At 44.3% G+C, this 16,803-nt stretch overlaps 1 protein-coding gene across 1 annotated transcript in view; it reads left to right on the plus strand.

Moving 5' to 3' along the window:
* The first annotated feature begins 2,518 nt into the window (after positions 1 to 2,518).
* LOC142579413 (guanylate cyclase soluble subunit beta-1-like) overlaps positions 2,519 to 16,803 on the plus strand; it is a 211,856-nt gene continuing 197,571 nt past the window's right edge. The window contains exon 1 of the mRNA XM_075689567.1: positions 2,519 to 2,686. Within this exon, the coding sequence (XP_075545682.1) occupies positions 2,684 to 2,686 (3 nt within the window). The 5' untranslated portion in view covers positions 2,519 to 2,683. The remainder of the gene's footprint in view (positions 2,687 to 16,803) is intronic.

Raw genomic sequence — 16,803 nt, forward strand, 5'->3', positions numbered from 1 at the left:
CTCTGAAATTATGCACTGTGAAATTACAGAAGGCCCCACAACGGATTTTTGCGAAATAACTCTGAACACTTTTTTCGGCCAATATTAATTATATGAGAAATTTTCGCACTTCCACTCCATCGAAATGCACTGACCATGGCGAAAATTCGTTTTCCAAAAGCGCGGATGTAGGCCAAGATTAAATCTGTCAACTCTCTCTAAAGAAGCCGAGCACAGTACACAGTCATCACTTATAATAAATTCGGTTAGCGAAACAAAAAGGCGTTGTCGGTGCATTTTCGGAGAGCTTTTCTGCGACAGGAAACGCTATTTGGCTGGCGCCGTTGCTCAGTGGGCCGACGAAAGGCTTCAGCAAGCTAATATTTATGCAGATCGAATGCACACGTTGGAGCCTGGGCGAAACAATTAAGTATATCCTACAGCACTAAATGTGACGCATACAGCTGTGTTTATGTTCATCCCGTGCAACGTGTTACCTCGTGAAATGTTTATTTTTTTATGCACCGTACATATCCCAGCATTCATCTTATCTCATGTTCGGGTTTTGCGTCACACCGTTCACAAGATATACGCCAAAGTGCGAGCGCAAATTCAGGCGGATTCACAGTGTGAGGTATCTACGCAGTGATTTCATGAGGACGGCGATGTATGAGGCTTGCCGAACGAGGACTCGTGGTCAAATGAGGGCTTAGAGTGAGGCACAACAACACTTCTTTAAATATGTTTCAGGCTTCTATATCCGTAGTGTCACAACGACACGTACCGTTATATAAAACTCTCCAAGAATTGGCTATATACCCAGTGTTACGTACCCAGTGTTACGTACCCAGTGCCACAAGAATGGGGTAGCCTGAACATAATAAATTTTTAGAGTTCAAGGAAGCCGTTGAATAGTATGCGCTAAACCATTGAGAAGTATGCGGGCTTTGGAATTACTTATGGGCCGACATTGCATGTACAGGTTCTATTCGTGATTTATTGTTTTTTTACGCAGGACGGAGGTAGGTTCGCTGGCACTAACTTGCTGGTCAAAATTTCCTGCCTCATATAAGCCCGAACATCTAGTGACACATAAGACAATAGTCACACACAACATGTCACCATTGTGTAATCAAAGAAGTCGATCAATAATACGCGTTATTCTGTCAAGAGACCTGTGTGTTTTAGCGATACCTGTGAGCCAACATTATAATTAGAACACGCTTATGTCATTATTTCTTAATTTTGCTGCGCAAACTACGTTTGGGCTCTTTAGCAATAATCTGTGGGTCCATGCTGCTTATCTACAAGCCCGTCTCGTGCAGGGCACAACCGTGTAGGGCTAGGCAAAGGACGCCCCGTTTCAAGGAACAGCTCAACTCGAGGTCAAAGCAAAATGATAAAACCAACCTAAATTTATTTCACCGATAGTCTAAATAATTAATGGTTTGGAGCCTTTTTAATTATCCAAGAACTACTAACCAGGAGACCAACAATGTTTGCCACACCATCACTGGGTGCACGTTAAAGAAGACCATGTAGCAAAATTATTTCAGCCTTCCACTAGAGCGCACTTCATATCAGATCGTAGCTGTGACACGTGAAACACCAGAGTTTATTCACTTTTTTTTTTTTTACTATCGAATCTGTGAGTCAGAACTCGCCGACATGATTTGTAGCGCGCGGGGAGTGAAGCTATGAGAATTTTCACGTGCAATGTGGCTCTCGTTACTCATGTTTTCCCCTGTTATCCTTTCTTTTTCTTAAGGGCAGGCTGTCACTTACCGCCTTCAGATGACGTTATTACGAATATCACATTAAACATAGATAAAAGAGCAACCATAATCATTTATATGGTGGCAGTACACTTTCTAAAACCCCTTTTAAATCGAAGCATGAGAAGCCAACAAACAAAAATGCCAAGGACAAGATGGGGGAAATTACTGGTACTTACTAATTGAATTCAATAAATGATAAATGAATGGCAATGAAAGTGGATGAAAAAACAACTTGCCGCAGGTCGTGAACGATCCCGCACATTACGTTTATCATTTATCATTTCTTTAATTCGATTAATAAGTACATGTAATTTCCCATATGTTGTCCTTGGCGTCTTCGTTTGTTCGCTTCTCATGATACGATTAATAAAAAATCGGGCCCCTGGGTTAACCCCCTTTGTTCTCGTTTATCTTAGAGCAAAGCTCACACGGCGGCACGAAAATTGGACCCCCGCAGCAAAAGGGTCCAGCGCCCGCGCAGAGTCCCTCGCTCTAGCCGGCGGCAGGAGCGCGTAGAAAAGCGCGCTCCTCTGGTGGAGCGCACATTCTTTTCCGGCCGCCAGCGCGCCAAACACTGAGCGTCCCGCGGCGGGCGATCGGCCCGCGCACCCGGCGCGCCAGCCGCGCCCCCGCCTCCCTCGCCCTCCCTTCCCGCGTTTCCCCGTCCTTTCCCCACGTGGCTCTCCTTCGCGCTCCCGCTTGGGGAGAGACGTGGGAGCGGCGGCTTTGCGCGCTCGCGCACAGAGTGTGTCTCGGCCGCGCTGACAGCGGCCGTATGGAGGACTGGTGGTCCGCTCGCCGCGCTACTCGTGCCGCTCCCACCGCCGACAAAACAGCCTTCGCCCCCGTTGTTTCCGCCGCCGCCCCCGCACGCTTTCACCGAGGAGGAATAGGGCGACCGCTTATCGGCACGGCACGGCTTCAGCATGGTAAGTGCCGGTCCTCGTTTTTAACGCACTTTCGGGCCGATGCTCTTTCGGGACGTTCGCTGGACGTGGGCTACTCGGACGAGCTGCCGGAGGATGAATGCTCGTAGCATTCTGATAGTCTACCTTAATACGGGTTTGTTTCGGTCGGTGGCTAGAGATAAAACAAGAAGGATCAACAACACTACCTGTGAGTTTATGGGAAGTGAGGGGAAGAAGAGCGGCGGTTCGGATTCACAAAAAGCTTGTTGTTGGTCGGTAACTTTGCGTAATATAAGGTTGGCTTTCACGATTGGCCCGCTTCAGTTCTCACGCTATGACCCGTGGGAAGAAAAACGATGCATTGAAGCATGGTCCGACCGCGCAAAGCTTTTCGTTCGTAAGAACTGTTAGTCGTTGGAAGGTCGTCTTCGGCAATAAGGTGTCCTCTATCACAGTTGGTCAGTGTTTACGAACAACTTTAGCGAAGGAAATGCTTCGTATAATACAAACTGATGTTATCCACAGCGCTTTCTACCTGGTTCCGTTATGGTCACTATCCGTCTATCCGTCTAGCAATTTGTGCGTGCGATCGCTGTCATCGTCAATGCTTTTCTTTTCTTTCTTCCCTTTTACAAAACATGCCACGGCGGCTTGCCGCTACACCGAAAAGATGGAAGGGTAATTCGTATGATACTTGCCAGAAGTCTTCTAATCCGGGAAAGAAACAAAACAAAACAGCACATACATCCGTAAGGTTTGGCGTCCTACAGCAATACAGAAGCAAATAAATGCTGACTAATCAAGAGATCTGGAGAAATTTTAACGACACGCAGCTCTTTAACATGCCCCTATTACCATATGACGGAAAGACCTTTTTTTTTTCTTCTTCCATGCCTACAGCAGTGCACGAGAATATCCTAAGAAAAAAGTGGTCGGTGTTTGTGAACCCCTTATTAAAAGATTACCTGTACGCTTCCGCGAAGTGGCCATGACGTAATGGTTGGAACGGACACGCGGACAATAGACATTTTCATATCAATCCCATGCAAGATTACATTCTGAAACATCGTTCTAGCGCACAAATAAACGCGGATGAGCCGAGGGGCAGAACAAGAACGCCGGTGTTATACAGGATTACACCCGCCGTGTTTTCTCAGTGGTTTTGGTGTTGGGCTGCTGAGCACGAGGTCGCGGGATCGAATCCCGGCCACGGCAGCCGCATTTCGGTGGGGGCGAAAACACCCGTGTACTTAGATTTAGGTGCACGTTAAGGAACCCCAGGTGGTCGAAATTTCCGGAGTCCTTCACTACGGTGTGCCTCATAATCAGAAAGTGGTTTTGGCACGTAAAACAGCATTATTTTTTTATACAGGACTACAAGACACCTCGCACCTACAGACACCTCCCCGAGTCAAAGCGCGCAGTACGAACGAACACGATAGGTTCATTTCTTAACTCCTTACCGTGCTCAGTATACAGAGAAAAATACAGACTTTAATGACAAGCTGAATATGTTAGCTTCGCTAAGAGCCTGGCATACCACTCCTCGTGCTGGGAAATAATTATGGCATAAGCAGTGATCACGTAAACACAAAAACGGCCCATACATCCACCCCCCACACATATATACAACAAAAATATTCATAGTTTCGTTGAGACCTCTGGACCTTGGAAACACCGGCCGCACTATCGTAGCGCGCAACACGCATGATCTCAATGCATTCTTGTTATGCATATGAAAAGCATTTATTTTTTGCCAGTCTTCATTCTTGATTACGGGCATTACGCCGATTGGAACTGCAGAATAATAGTGACGAGGGAATTGTGTCGAGCTACATGCAAGAGGGAAGAACGATAATGGCATTAGTCTGTAACGCCCCGTAGACTGGTCATCTTGCCAAAAATGCAGGCGCGCAATTGGTGGGGTCTTTAATTGCGTGACGCTTTTTCTTTTTTTTTTCGTGGAATATAGGCCAGCGGCGCTCGGTTCGCGTTAACGGCGCACACTAATGATGCATGATCCACGTGCCGCATCATTACTGCAGCCCTGAGCAGAACCGACTGCAGCCCCGACAGTGGTTTGTGACTCTTAGACGACAACAAACAAAAGCAGCTTGGCTGCGCGCCAGTAAGACAAGTACTGCGACTGATATGTTGTCACACGGTACGCGACACTCCTCCGTTTCCCTGAAACTATCGAATGTCAAGCACGCAACGCGACTGCCATCACACTATGCGCTCCAATACGTAGAATGTTGCAGCACCATTCAGCAGCCTAGATGCAGTGGATTTAGTGAGGATATTGAAGTACACCGAATCGGAACGCGTGGGAAGCAATGAGTCACGGTGACTGTGATCGCTCATGTATGCAAATTTTGACCAGTTTTGCAAAGCCATGGCAACTGTTTAAGGTGTACCCGTTTTCTCATATGGAATATTAGCACAGACATATTTGCATTCAAAGCAACGTTCGGGATAGCTTTCCACGTTCACGGGATGATCAATAGTTTCTAAACAGAGAAGACGGCGGTGGCCGCTGGCTCTCGTTCCTTGTGCAGAAAATAAACATACGAGAATAGGCGACGTGACTCTATGAACGTCATTGGATAAAAAATATGGAAAAGACGTCAGGATCTATACTCTCCCGTGTAACAGCCCCGACTAATAGCTACTTGCCGGAAGACGCACCACAATTCAGTATTGCACTGCAGGACGGTTAGGTGGTGTTTACCGTCCCACCGAAACACACATTCTGTTTGAGAGACTACTAGGGGGACTCAGAGTAAATTTTGTCCATCTGGGCCCTTTTTAACATGCACGTGGCGCGATATACACGAACAGTTTTGTTTTATACGTACGTAAGATTGTGCTTACTATGGGGTCGAACCTGTCACCTCGTGGTTTGGAGCACGACACCATGGCCAATGAGCCTTCGCGATAGGTGAGCCACATTTAAACTCGCAAAATTGTTCTATTTAATTTGCAGTTCGTCGTAAGCAGTCAAAAGGTTCTGCATTGTACTATTGGTATGTGCTGGTAACCTTGGAAGCAAAGTGGCGTTTATAATTCACGTCCTCTATCACAGCTACAACGCAGTCTGCTTACACCTTTTTTAAACAGAAAGACACACGAATGTATACAATGTCGTAGGGACCATACCTGACATCACATCCATGCGACCTGTGTCTTTTGTAGGCCACCTTTAAGTCACTTCTGCCCGCATTTGAATTCGCTATGCATTAAAAATGATGAAGATGTGTTTCATGGCGTCGTCCATGCCGTGTACGCCGTCTTGTACTTCTAGGTTTAAAGTAGATTCACCAAAAGACCAAATCACTGAGTCCTCGGGCGCAGCGTGGCATAATCCAGCACTGAATAACGATAATCTTTAAGGACGGCGTCGAGCAAGTGCTCGTGAGGCAATGGATCATTTTGCAAAATGGTTCGCGCATGTGCGAGAAAATTATTTTCCAACCAGAACACTCTCGACCACATACACACATTAGTAAAACATTCAACAGCTTTACCTCCACTGCCCCCCTCCGCTACACTGCGAAAGTTCCTTCTTGGTCAGGAGGCGTGGTCCTTGGGACAACAATGACGGCATGGTATTTGGCATGCCGTCATGATATTTGGCAAGCGGCTTGGTAAGCCTTTGTGCTAAAGCTTCCTTTTGGGAGAGGGGGAGGGTGCCCACCATGAAATGCAGCTGTGGACATGTTTTAGTTGTAAATCAGCCTTTGTTACCAAAGTACATGGTGAGAACTAGAAGCATTAGCTGCCACTCTGCTGGTGCTTAATGCGGAAGCGCAGTGTTGTCTTATTCGCGTGCGACGCTTACAAATGAAAAGGCAAGCGCCTATCTTAAGAGTAGTAGTTGTTTCATTTCTCCGCGTACATTTCAGATAAAGGAAATTGCCTAAGGTCAAAGCAATGGCAAGAGTAGCACCGCCCAAGCTTAGTAAATGTTCTCCGCTGTTTACCCCACTTCAGGGAATATACAAAGCTGTTCAGTTCGCTTATTTATCTTTTATTTATTTATTTATTTATTTATTTATTTATTTATTTATTTATTTATTTATTTATTTATTTATTTATTTATTTATTTATTTATTTATTTATTTAAACAGTACCGCTAGCCTTAAGGAAGGCTGCGAGCAGGAAATGGAGTGAGAAGATCAAGATTACCTAATAACCTTTTGCCGACAAACATGAATTTATAAAAAAAAGAGTGTGACATCGCCAGGTCGCAGTTGAGCGACATTAAGCAAGCAACACTCACTAATATAAAGCTTGTTTTATTAAGCATTTGTTAGACACATTCGACGTAGCCGTGCATCACGGTAATGTGAAAGCAATGACACCTTAAGAAAAATGCGAACAATTATTCAAATAGGCACTCCAAAAGTATGTTTGCATATTAAGAAAGTGCTTTTCGCAACGTAAAAAAGAAACTATGGGGTTTTACGTGCCAAAACCAGTTTCTGATTATGAGGCACGCCGTAGTGGGGGACTCCGGAAATTTCGACCGCCTGGGCTTCTTTAACGTGCACCTAAATCTATGTACATGGGTGTTTTCGCATTTCGTCCCCTTCAAAATGCGGCCGGGATTCGATCCCGCGACCTCGTGCTCAGCAGCCTAACACCATAGCCACTGAGTTTTCGCAAAGTAGCGAATGTTTTTCGGTTAAATAAACTCAAATCCAAAGAAATGGCTAAGTCCAAACAGAAATAGAAATACTCTATGACACGGTTCTTCAAACTATACTGAGCAGATATTCTATGTAACTATCGGTTCGCACACTTCAATTGAACGTAAGCGAAACTCAAAACTTACAAACAATAAACCAAAAAGCTCTAACCCGTAATTATAGGTACCGAAGGAAACATAATGCCGAAAAACATTTTACATAAACACTTACGACTGCTTACATGTGGGGATGCGACAGCATTATACCATTTGCAGACCTCGGTACGTCATGAACGCGCTCATTTCAAGCACCCATCACGTGGCGCCACCTCCTCCCTATTTGCTTTGCCGTCACGTGCCCAATAATGCACGTACTAAGCCACACCTTTAGTCCGCTAGATGTCTGCGACGTGACGTGTGCAATGACGCAGACACTAGGCGCACCTTCAGTCAGCCAGAACAGTGGTGGCGTCGGGGAAGCACTCGTCTCGCAGCCCGGAAGCACGGGTTCGATTCCCACGCAGACCGAAATGGATGAAATTTTCTTTTGAAAGTCATTAATTTTATTTGTTTACTGGAACCTCCATGAGAAAGTTGACGTCAATCCGAGCATTCTTTGGCGTGCTTTTACACTTTGCGCCGTCGGCCATTTTTGGTACCGTAGTTCCACGACGCCGTCGACTACCACGGATTTCGCGCAATAGGGTACATCATGCCATCGCATTAAAAAATTTAGGCTTGCAGACTCGCACGTAGGCGCCAAAATCTCCACACGCACACACACGTACACACACAAAAAAAGTTGACGCCAACGTACCACATTGTCCAAAGGATTAACGGACTTCTCAATGTGTTGGCGTTTGCCTGCCGTTAATTAAGAAAGTTCGTGCACAATTCCGAAAAAAGAAGGCACGTAGAAGAAATATGGTACTTTCAGGTAATTTCAAAGAAATGAATGAGTAATGGAATAGCTCCACTGATCTAATTGTTCTGGAGGTTTAATCATTTACGCGTTACGTTCAGGGACACTTCCTATACACCTTTTCTTTAACGTGACAGGGTGATGCCTGGGCAGAAGCTGTACAGAACAGGACACAGAGCCGTCGCTTCGGGAATAGGATTAGCGTAAGCTGCTTTCCCAGCACGCTGCTTAGGAATCTCAACATTGCTCGCGCCACGTGCTGCTCTGATTACTCACTTATGCAGTAAACTGGGCGTCAAACACACACCGGATCGTAATTATCGCTGCCAGTGGAAAATGATGCATGTCGCACAAAAAAGGAAAAGAACAAAAAGAAGGAAAGGTTAAAGAAGAATAAAGAAGTAAAGAAGAATAAGGGTGTACTCATATGCGAAATCTTGAGTACGAAATGCATAGTCTTAGCTGACTGACACGAATTCGATTCTAGAATTTACTATTCAAAGCTCTCCAATGATTGTGTCTCTTCGAATACTGTCTTTTCGAATAACTGATAATTAGGGCAGTTGCAGTATACCGGGAGAAAGACTGATGAAAGTTGTCATAACATTAATACTTTCGTAATCATTGGTGCGCCAGATACCTTAACGTTTTCGTTGTTTCTCATATACAAGCCTCTCAGAAGACAGGACATATCACAAGTTTTCTGTAGTCCGAAGCCTCGTCAAGAGAGCCGAAAAGGTTTTCTCGTCCCCGCACCTCCACAAGGAAGAAAAAAAAACACAGTAATTTGTTGCCTTGGGATGAACGATCCCACAAAGACATTTCACGTCCCAGACATTTGCATGCAAGTCGAGCTGCATCCTGACACACTATTCTGCAAAAGTAAGAGGTACATTGTGCCAGGCTTTAAGTTAGGACTTTTACTCTTTTCTATTCATCACATCTATGGTAAAAGAGGCTCGAATAACTATCGTACAAACTAAGTTCCGACAAGGGCGCAAATGTTTGCTGTATTTTTCTTTGCCGCGCGAAAACGGCTTTTGCGTAAGAGTGGTAGTTGGCATGTTTATCCATCCTTTCTTCCGGGGATAGATACTCCAAGCCTTCGGGCTAAGCACTTCTCAGGACTAAACGATCGGGATTCAGGAGAATGCACAAAGGTGGTAACAAGTGCCACCGTATCGCGACAGTGCTCGGAAGTATAGGATGCGGCTGTATTTAGAGAGATGAAAACCGCCTTTTGGGGGCGATTCAAAAGCGGTTATGGCACGATGCGACTGCGTGCCTTAGATGAGCCTCATCACACCATATCTGCTTCGTAAAGTGAATTTACAGCAAAGCTATTAAAGGCATATCGACACTGGGTCTCTTGCGCCGGTCGCAGCAGCCGACATCGAATTTCAGCCAGCAACGTAGGCTGCATCCAGTCGCGAAGCCAGCGTATGACCGGGCTGGCGGAAGACGGAACCGGAAATGCAAGAACGTGCGTCGGTTACTGTAGTCACAAAAGAGGTAATAAGCTCGGATGTAGGGAAGCATTGTAAGGACGCGTGTATAGCAAAGGAAACGTGTCGGATGCAGTAAAGCATGTCAAATATCCTGAGCAGATTTCGGACTGTGGCTAATCAGAACCCTGGGACTTCTGAAGGGCGACAGAAATCCATATTGCTGGTTGCTTCCTTGTATTTGATCTGTGAATTGCTCGAATTTGCATACATCTGCGAAGTACCCTTTCTTTTGTGAACGTTACCATAATAGTGTGACTTTATTGTAAACTGCGCCATTATCAAGGTCGCAAGAGGTATTACGCTGATATTTTCTATGCACTCGTTAAAGTTTTCCGCCTTTAATTCACACTTTCCAGGGTCTCCTGTAAGCGTGGCTCTTCGTGCTTCATTGCGCTTGTTCAGGTTTCAGGAAATATACCCAAGCACTTTGGGCGCGAGAACCTCAGTGCTTATATCATGCGGAGCGATCGCGACATGTTAGAGAGAGAGAGAGAGAGCGAGAAAGAAGGAGGAGTGATAAGGAAAAGGCAGGGAGGTTAACCAGGCTGAACCCACTTGACTACACTGCATTCTGGAACGAAAACGGAACTGAAAATTGAAAATGGCGGAGAGAAGAACTTGCTGTTCAGCGAAATAAACCATGCTTTGCTGCCGCAGGACGTCAACGACTTAATGTCGATCAGCTACAGACGTTCCTGACGGATCTTGTTACGTATCAGCGCTCGTGTGTGTGTCTATATCCACAGCTTTGCGCCCGAGTGTGCTTTGTTGCAGTGAAAACAATAAATAGCTTATCTAATTAGTCTAGCCAACGAAATCAATAGCTGTCTTTCCGAGCTAACGCTGTGAATTGTCTTGGCAAGATGCACCCGCTTCCGAGCTTTCTTAAGGGCGAACGACAACTTTCGTTTCTTCTACGAGGATGGAATCACACTGGCTGCTCGATATTGTGGTCAGAAAGGCATCCCTTGTTTTGCTGAGAATTTGACTCGGAATGGCTTTTTGCATAGCACTTTTTCTTGCGTAGGTAGCGCACTAGTTAAAACGATCAACACGGTGGAGATCTGGCAGCGTCGCCGTTGCAAAAACAAAAGAAAGAAAGGAACAGCATATGCTCAAAGTCCCGCGTTGTTAACTCAGCGCGTAAGTTTTTGTGTTTGAATCTACATAGACAAGCTGCATGTTTCTAAACAAACCGTCATAATACGCGCAAGGAACTGGTGATGACGTTGACATTCCTGGTATTTGTCGCTGTACATACCGCATGGTTATATCTACGTTCCTTTTTTTTTTCTTTATCTTTTTGCTAACATGAAATGTGATAGCAGCACCGCCACATATTTATGACGTCACACGTAAGAATTTTGAGCTAGCCAACTCATTGTGAGTAGTAGTTTGACCCAACGCGAAAGGTATGGGCGGTGGTTTCTGCCAAACTAACACCACTACTATTACCACAACCACAGGTTCTTAGTTAGCACTCCTATAGCACCGACATCAAGAACACAAGCGGAACTATTTCGAACATGTTTCATAAATTTACTACACTAGAATTTACTACAATTTTGAAAGGCGGAATGCACGAAAAGAAGATATACTTGCACTGAAATAAAAGCAGCTATCGATGTCGCGGTAATTTAATGTCCCTCTCTAACCATATTTCTTCCAAAGGTAATTTTCCGTCGGTCTCTTTATTTTGTTCATTAGAGTAAACGGAAAGAAATGATACGAAAAAAGAATAATATCTCACACAAGAATAAATTGACACACTTATACCTTGCCCTAAGTATACGAGCGTGGAGCAGGAAGCATAAAAAGATACAGAAAAAAAAAAGAAATACTTCCGAGAGCACGAGGCTCTGTCGCCAGCTGTCGCCGTGTATCTTTCGGAAGCTAGACTCGAAGCAGGCACTAATGACAAGGCCATTTGTAGGACTACATTAAAACTGGGGCAGTCAAGTAACGGGCGTTCATTACGAATCTTGGCTGATGACACCCTCTAGGCAGATCATAACGAAATCGGAAAGGCTGCGTTGTAAAGCGTCCTGGAATGGAGGGTGCAGCTGTCGCGCTTTTCCGTAATGCGCATTGACGAAATATCTGGAGTCACATTACTTAGGCCGCTTCCATCGACTGCGTCCCTTGCTTCTCGTTTATGAGTGCGCTTGGCGTTTTGCACGTCGTTTCGACTGTATTACACCTTTGGGGCCAAAGCTGGCGCTTCGAATTCGGCTTTTCGACTCTAGCTGTATTCAGAGTGGACAATTTTACTGCTCTATTCGGTTAACGAGCATGACGTCACTCAGCAGCAGCGAATCGCACCGCATGCGATTCGCTGCTGCTATTATCTACGCCGCTTTTTTTGCGTGACGTCATTCGTAGTCGCTCAAAGACGACACATTTTTTTTTTCGCAGACACATTTGGCGATTCGGTCCGTGGGATAACTGTAGATAGAATGCACGATCTGGGGGCGGTTCCTTGACAGTCGCAGGTTCAGTAGGGTATTCTAGGAATGCTTATGTTGATGTTATTCAACTATACAAACAAGGAATAATGCAACGAAGTATCAAAACAAGGAGCAGCTGACGTAATTTTAATCATGTTGAATAAACCAAGAAATATCTTGTACCCACGCTATGAAGCGCTAATGTTCGTATTCAGAAAAATAACCGTTTTTACGAAAGAAGTGTTCTTAAAAGCTTGCGAAATTTAGCTTGTTAGAACTGCTTCCTGGTGAAAATTAAATAGGCACAAAATAAAATATTCAGCGGTGATTTAGTGACAAATGTGAGAGAAATACGTCGCACCTCATTAAGGTCTCCGATCTATGATTTAAACCGTTCTCTCCGAGGCGGGACGTGTATCCGACCACCGTCAGTCGTACAACATATAATAGGTAATAATAGCACTAATATTGTAATATAGGTAAGACATAGTTAACATAGTTAAAAGTAGTGTTGGAAATATTGTTAGCAAACACGATTGGCCAATCGCAAACAGCTCTTGCGAACGCTAACCTCTATGGCTTCGGCCCAGCATTCTGGCGCTGCAATTGCGCGTAAAATCAGGCGCCCTGAAGTAGCAATGTTGATTCAACCTAATAGACAGTTTTAGGAGAGCGTTGCTTACACTCTGCTCCGCTGAGATGGCTGCTACATGAACTGCGTTGACTTCGCTGGTTTAGCGGGCGCGTCTCCCAGAAACGCCGGCGACGCGCTCTCAGCTTGACTATAAAGAGGACACAGAAATCAAGTAGACACATCCTCCCGCTTCGCTCAATTGGCTCAATCGTTCTACATTCTGCTACCAGCATGAGAGTTGTGCGCAGGCGCATTACCGTTCACTCGAGCGTTCCGCCGAATGGCCGTGGGCAAACTTTTAGAGTACGCCCGTATCAGCGATGCAAACCGTAAGTGAGCTGTAAAAAGTTAAAAATAAATAATTAAATTATGTAGTTTTACGTGCCAAAACCATGACCTGGTATGAGGCACACCGTAGTGGGCGCCTTTGGAAATTTTCACCAATTGCACATAGATCTAAGCACGCGGGTGTTGTCGCATTTCGCCCTTATCGAAATGCGGCCGCCGAGGCCGGGATTCGATCCCGCGACCTCGTGCTTAGTTGCCCAACACCACAGCCACTGAGCAACCACAGCGGGTACGCTGCGATGCGTAAACTCTAATATTGTTGTAGTCGGCTGGCCAATGAGAAAGCTCTTAGATAGCTTCCCGAGATTGGCCTCAATTTGTTATGTCCTTTGCTGCTATGACCGTCATTCGGCATAGATTCTGAAATAGACCTGAAGTATCTCCGCGAAATAATATCTCTAAATACTGAAGAAATACGTTGTGTTAAAATATAGTATTTGGTCTCGACATTAAAAAGGAAGTGGTCAGTCACATCACCCGGTTAGCTCCGCCTTCAGTGAGTGAGAAACGTTAACGCACTGCGCTAAAGTTCATCGCGGAAATGTTTGTTTTAAAACTCTAACTTAGGAACAAAAACGCGTTTAGCGGCCTCTTGAGTGTCTCCTGCTAGTTGCGTTAAAGATTTTATGTTTATAATTAGAAATATGCCCCAGATTACCGTTCTCGCATCCGTTAAATACTGATACTTTCTTCTAGGTGTGATATTATTAGGCGCGGATATTATTCACAAGCTACGCATCGAGCCCATATTTATTCGCCTTTACTCAACCCTACTCAACTCTTAAATAATTAGGAATAAACTATTTATCAGTACCAGTTGACATAGCGTATCTATAGTAACATCAGCGCAGAATTATTCAGCAAACACGAGGAAAGAATATGAAACAAAAAGCATTTCAAAGGAGACACGAGCTCCTTAACGCTGTCGCGGTAGAAGAATAGAATATTTAGAAAATAAGCGCAGCACTCCGTCTGCGTTTCTTCCTCTTCCCATTCGCACGTTTGAATTTTAATTCTGCCCTGTAGCACTGATTGATTACTGTTAAGAAAGACTGTCAGCAAAACGAAATCAACATTTACCGAATAGGTGCACAAGTCCTTACAACATGGTCAAAATAGAACTCTACGCCTCGTTTGTACATTGAATTATTAAGAAATATAGACGTTTTCAAAATTCCCTTACATCTCCCAGGAACTGAGGTGCGATGATGAAATAAGCCATACTATGGGTGGAAAGAAGTTATAGATCAAGAAAATGCGAGCTCTTCGGTAAGTAATACGAGTATGCTCGGTTAAGCCGCCGGCGAAACTGTTCTGCTAATGTGATCGCGGAATTCCATTAGTTATGGAGTTCGGCAGTTATTTTTATATACTGCGCTTTTTTTCCGTGAAAATACAAGGATCGTCTGACGATAACAATGCAGCTAGTCGTTGGTATTTCTAAATGAGATTTCATTTATAAGATTCGCATCTGTCATCATCCTTCACCCAGTATGATATTGTAAAGCGTGCTTCTTTGTTAGGTAGTTGCGTACAGCAAAAGAGCCAATTCTAATACACTGTGGTACTACTTTTTTCTTTTTTTTTTACGTCGTTCGACAAGAATTCTGAAACAATAATAATGCTGGTTCTCATTCGTATTTCTAAATGAGGCTTGATATTTTTGTTCATGTTTGTTGTTGATGCTGTTGTTGTTGATTCGCATTTTTCACCAATTATCCACGATTGCTGCTTTTTGTAAAGCATGATTTGCTGTAAGGTGGTTGCGCACAGCAACAGAGCCCGTTGATGCGGCTTAGATTTCGCGAGCAGCTGCTCTTTTTTTATTATTATTATTATTACCTTTCCGTGCTTCCAGAATTCTGAAAGGTTTAAAAATACGCGCTAAGCCTACATGCATGGGAGCTCTATATTTACCTCATGAAGCTCAACATGTCATTGTTATCACACCGAGTCTACTACCTAGAGATTCATATTTAGGCGCGAGATATTGCGACACAAATATTATGGTAGCGTTCTTTAATACAGCGCAGCAAGGTTTCAGTTAATGATAGCTCACTAAACCAAATACTATATATTTATTTCTACCCTGAATTATATTTACCCAAGTAACAGTTAATAGTTTCCTTCTTTCATCCTTTTTCTTCTTTTTTCTCGCGAATCTGCTTTCTATGGCGAGAAATAAAGAGAAACTCTGCTATAATGTATCAATTCCTTTTACTCGATGCCAATCCTTTCTGATTATCCGCAGCTCATGACAGGCTGATCGTTGCGATAATGTAGTTGGAGCGCCACTCGTTTCATTACAGCAGCACGGAAAGTAAATGAATTGCAGTAGGACCACTATATTTTCATAGCCTGGTTTTTAACTTTCTTGGATGTGAAAAAAATTTTGGGTTTTGTGGGATTCAGGGTGCCTCCCCCAGTAATAGCAAGAAAGATTTGGTTTGGCACATTTGGCACATTTTCTAGACGACCGTTAAAGCTGGCATCAATGGGGACACTGAAATATATTTCCAAACTGTTCGCGAGAAACAATGCGCAAATATCAAGAATATCTACGGATACACGAAAGGGTGCATTTAATAATTAAAAGTAGAAAATTTAATATTGTTTTATGGATTTGTTGAAAGGTAGGCCCTGTAATGCCCAGGGCAGACAACCGGTTGTCGGTGAGTCGCAGAACGAGTGACGAGAGAAGGAAAGTGCAGTCGTGGACGACATAGTAATGTGTGGTGTGACGAATTGAGGAAGTTTGAAAGCATAGCATAGTGTCAGCTGATGCAAGACTGGAGTAGGTGAAGATTGCTCGGAGAAGCCTTGGTATTGCAGTGGATGCAAAATGGACCGCTGTTGACGATGACATTACACATGTAGAACCAAGGAAATAAAAGGAAGAGTCAGGATCCCTGCGAATTTCTGACGCCAAAGTTCCGGAAATTATTTATGCTTCTCGGGTGCTACCTTTAAGGGAACAAAACAAAGCGGAGTAGACCCGCGCTTCACCATTTAGTTGTTTTTGGCACGCAAACGAGAATTTAAAAAGCAAAACAGTAACCGAAGTGAAAACAAAACAAACCATTCAATCGTGTTTTTTTTTTTTTCTTTTAGCCTCGTGTCTGCTCCTCCACGGGAGCTTGCTATTTGCTTTCGTAAACGTAGAGGAAATTGTGCCGGGGACGTTTCCTTTAGTGTACAGAGACCTATGCAAAGGTAGATGTTTCCCGGGCTACGACGCTCATGCATGATGCATGAGAGCCCAAAAGGCTAGTCAGTAGCTTGACGCTTGTCCCGAAGGACATCACGCATGAAAAAAGCACCGTAGAAAGAGTTACCTGGAACAATTCAAGGACATGAATGAAGTCCTGACCGAGGACTCTTGCACAACGCACTATCTACAAAAAAGAATTATGCGGGTCCCACGCACTGTATGAATTGATGTAAGCGAAACTCTCTGCGCTGTTTGCTTTGACTGACTATAATAAGCGATGATGGTGACGCGAATGCTTAATTTCTTCAACGTTTAGTTCAATACGAGAGTGGTGAGTTGGTCTTAAACGTCACTATGCGCACACCGCCGGTGTTTATC

Source organism: Dermacentor variabilis, chromosome 4 (genome assembly GCF_050947875.1).
Source record: "Dermacentor variabilis isolate Ectoservices chromosome 4, ASM5094787v1, whole genome shotgun sequence".
Lineage (NCBI taxonomy): Eukaryota > Metazoa > Arthropoda > Arachnida > Ixodida > Ixodidae > Dermacentor > Dermacentor variabilis.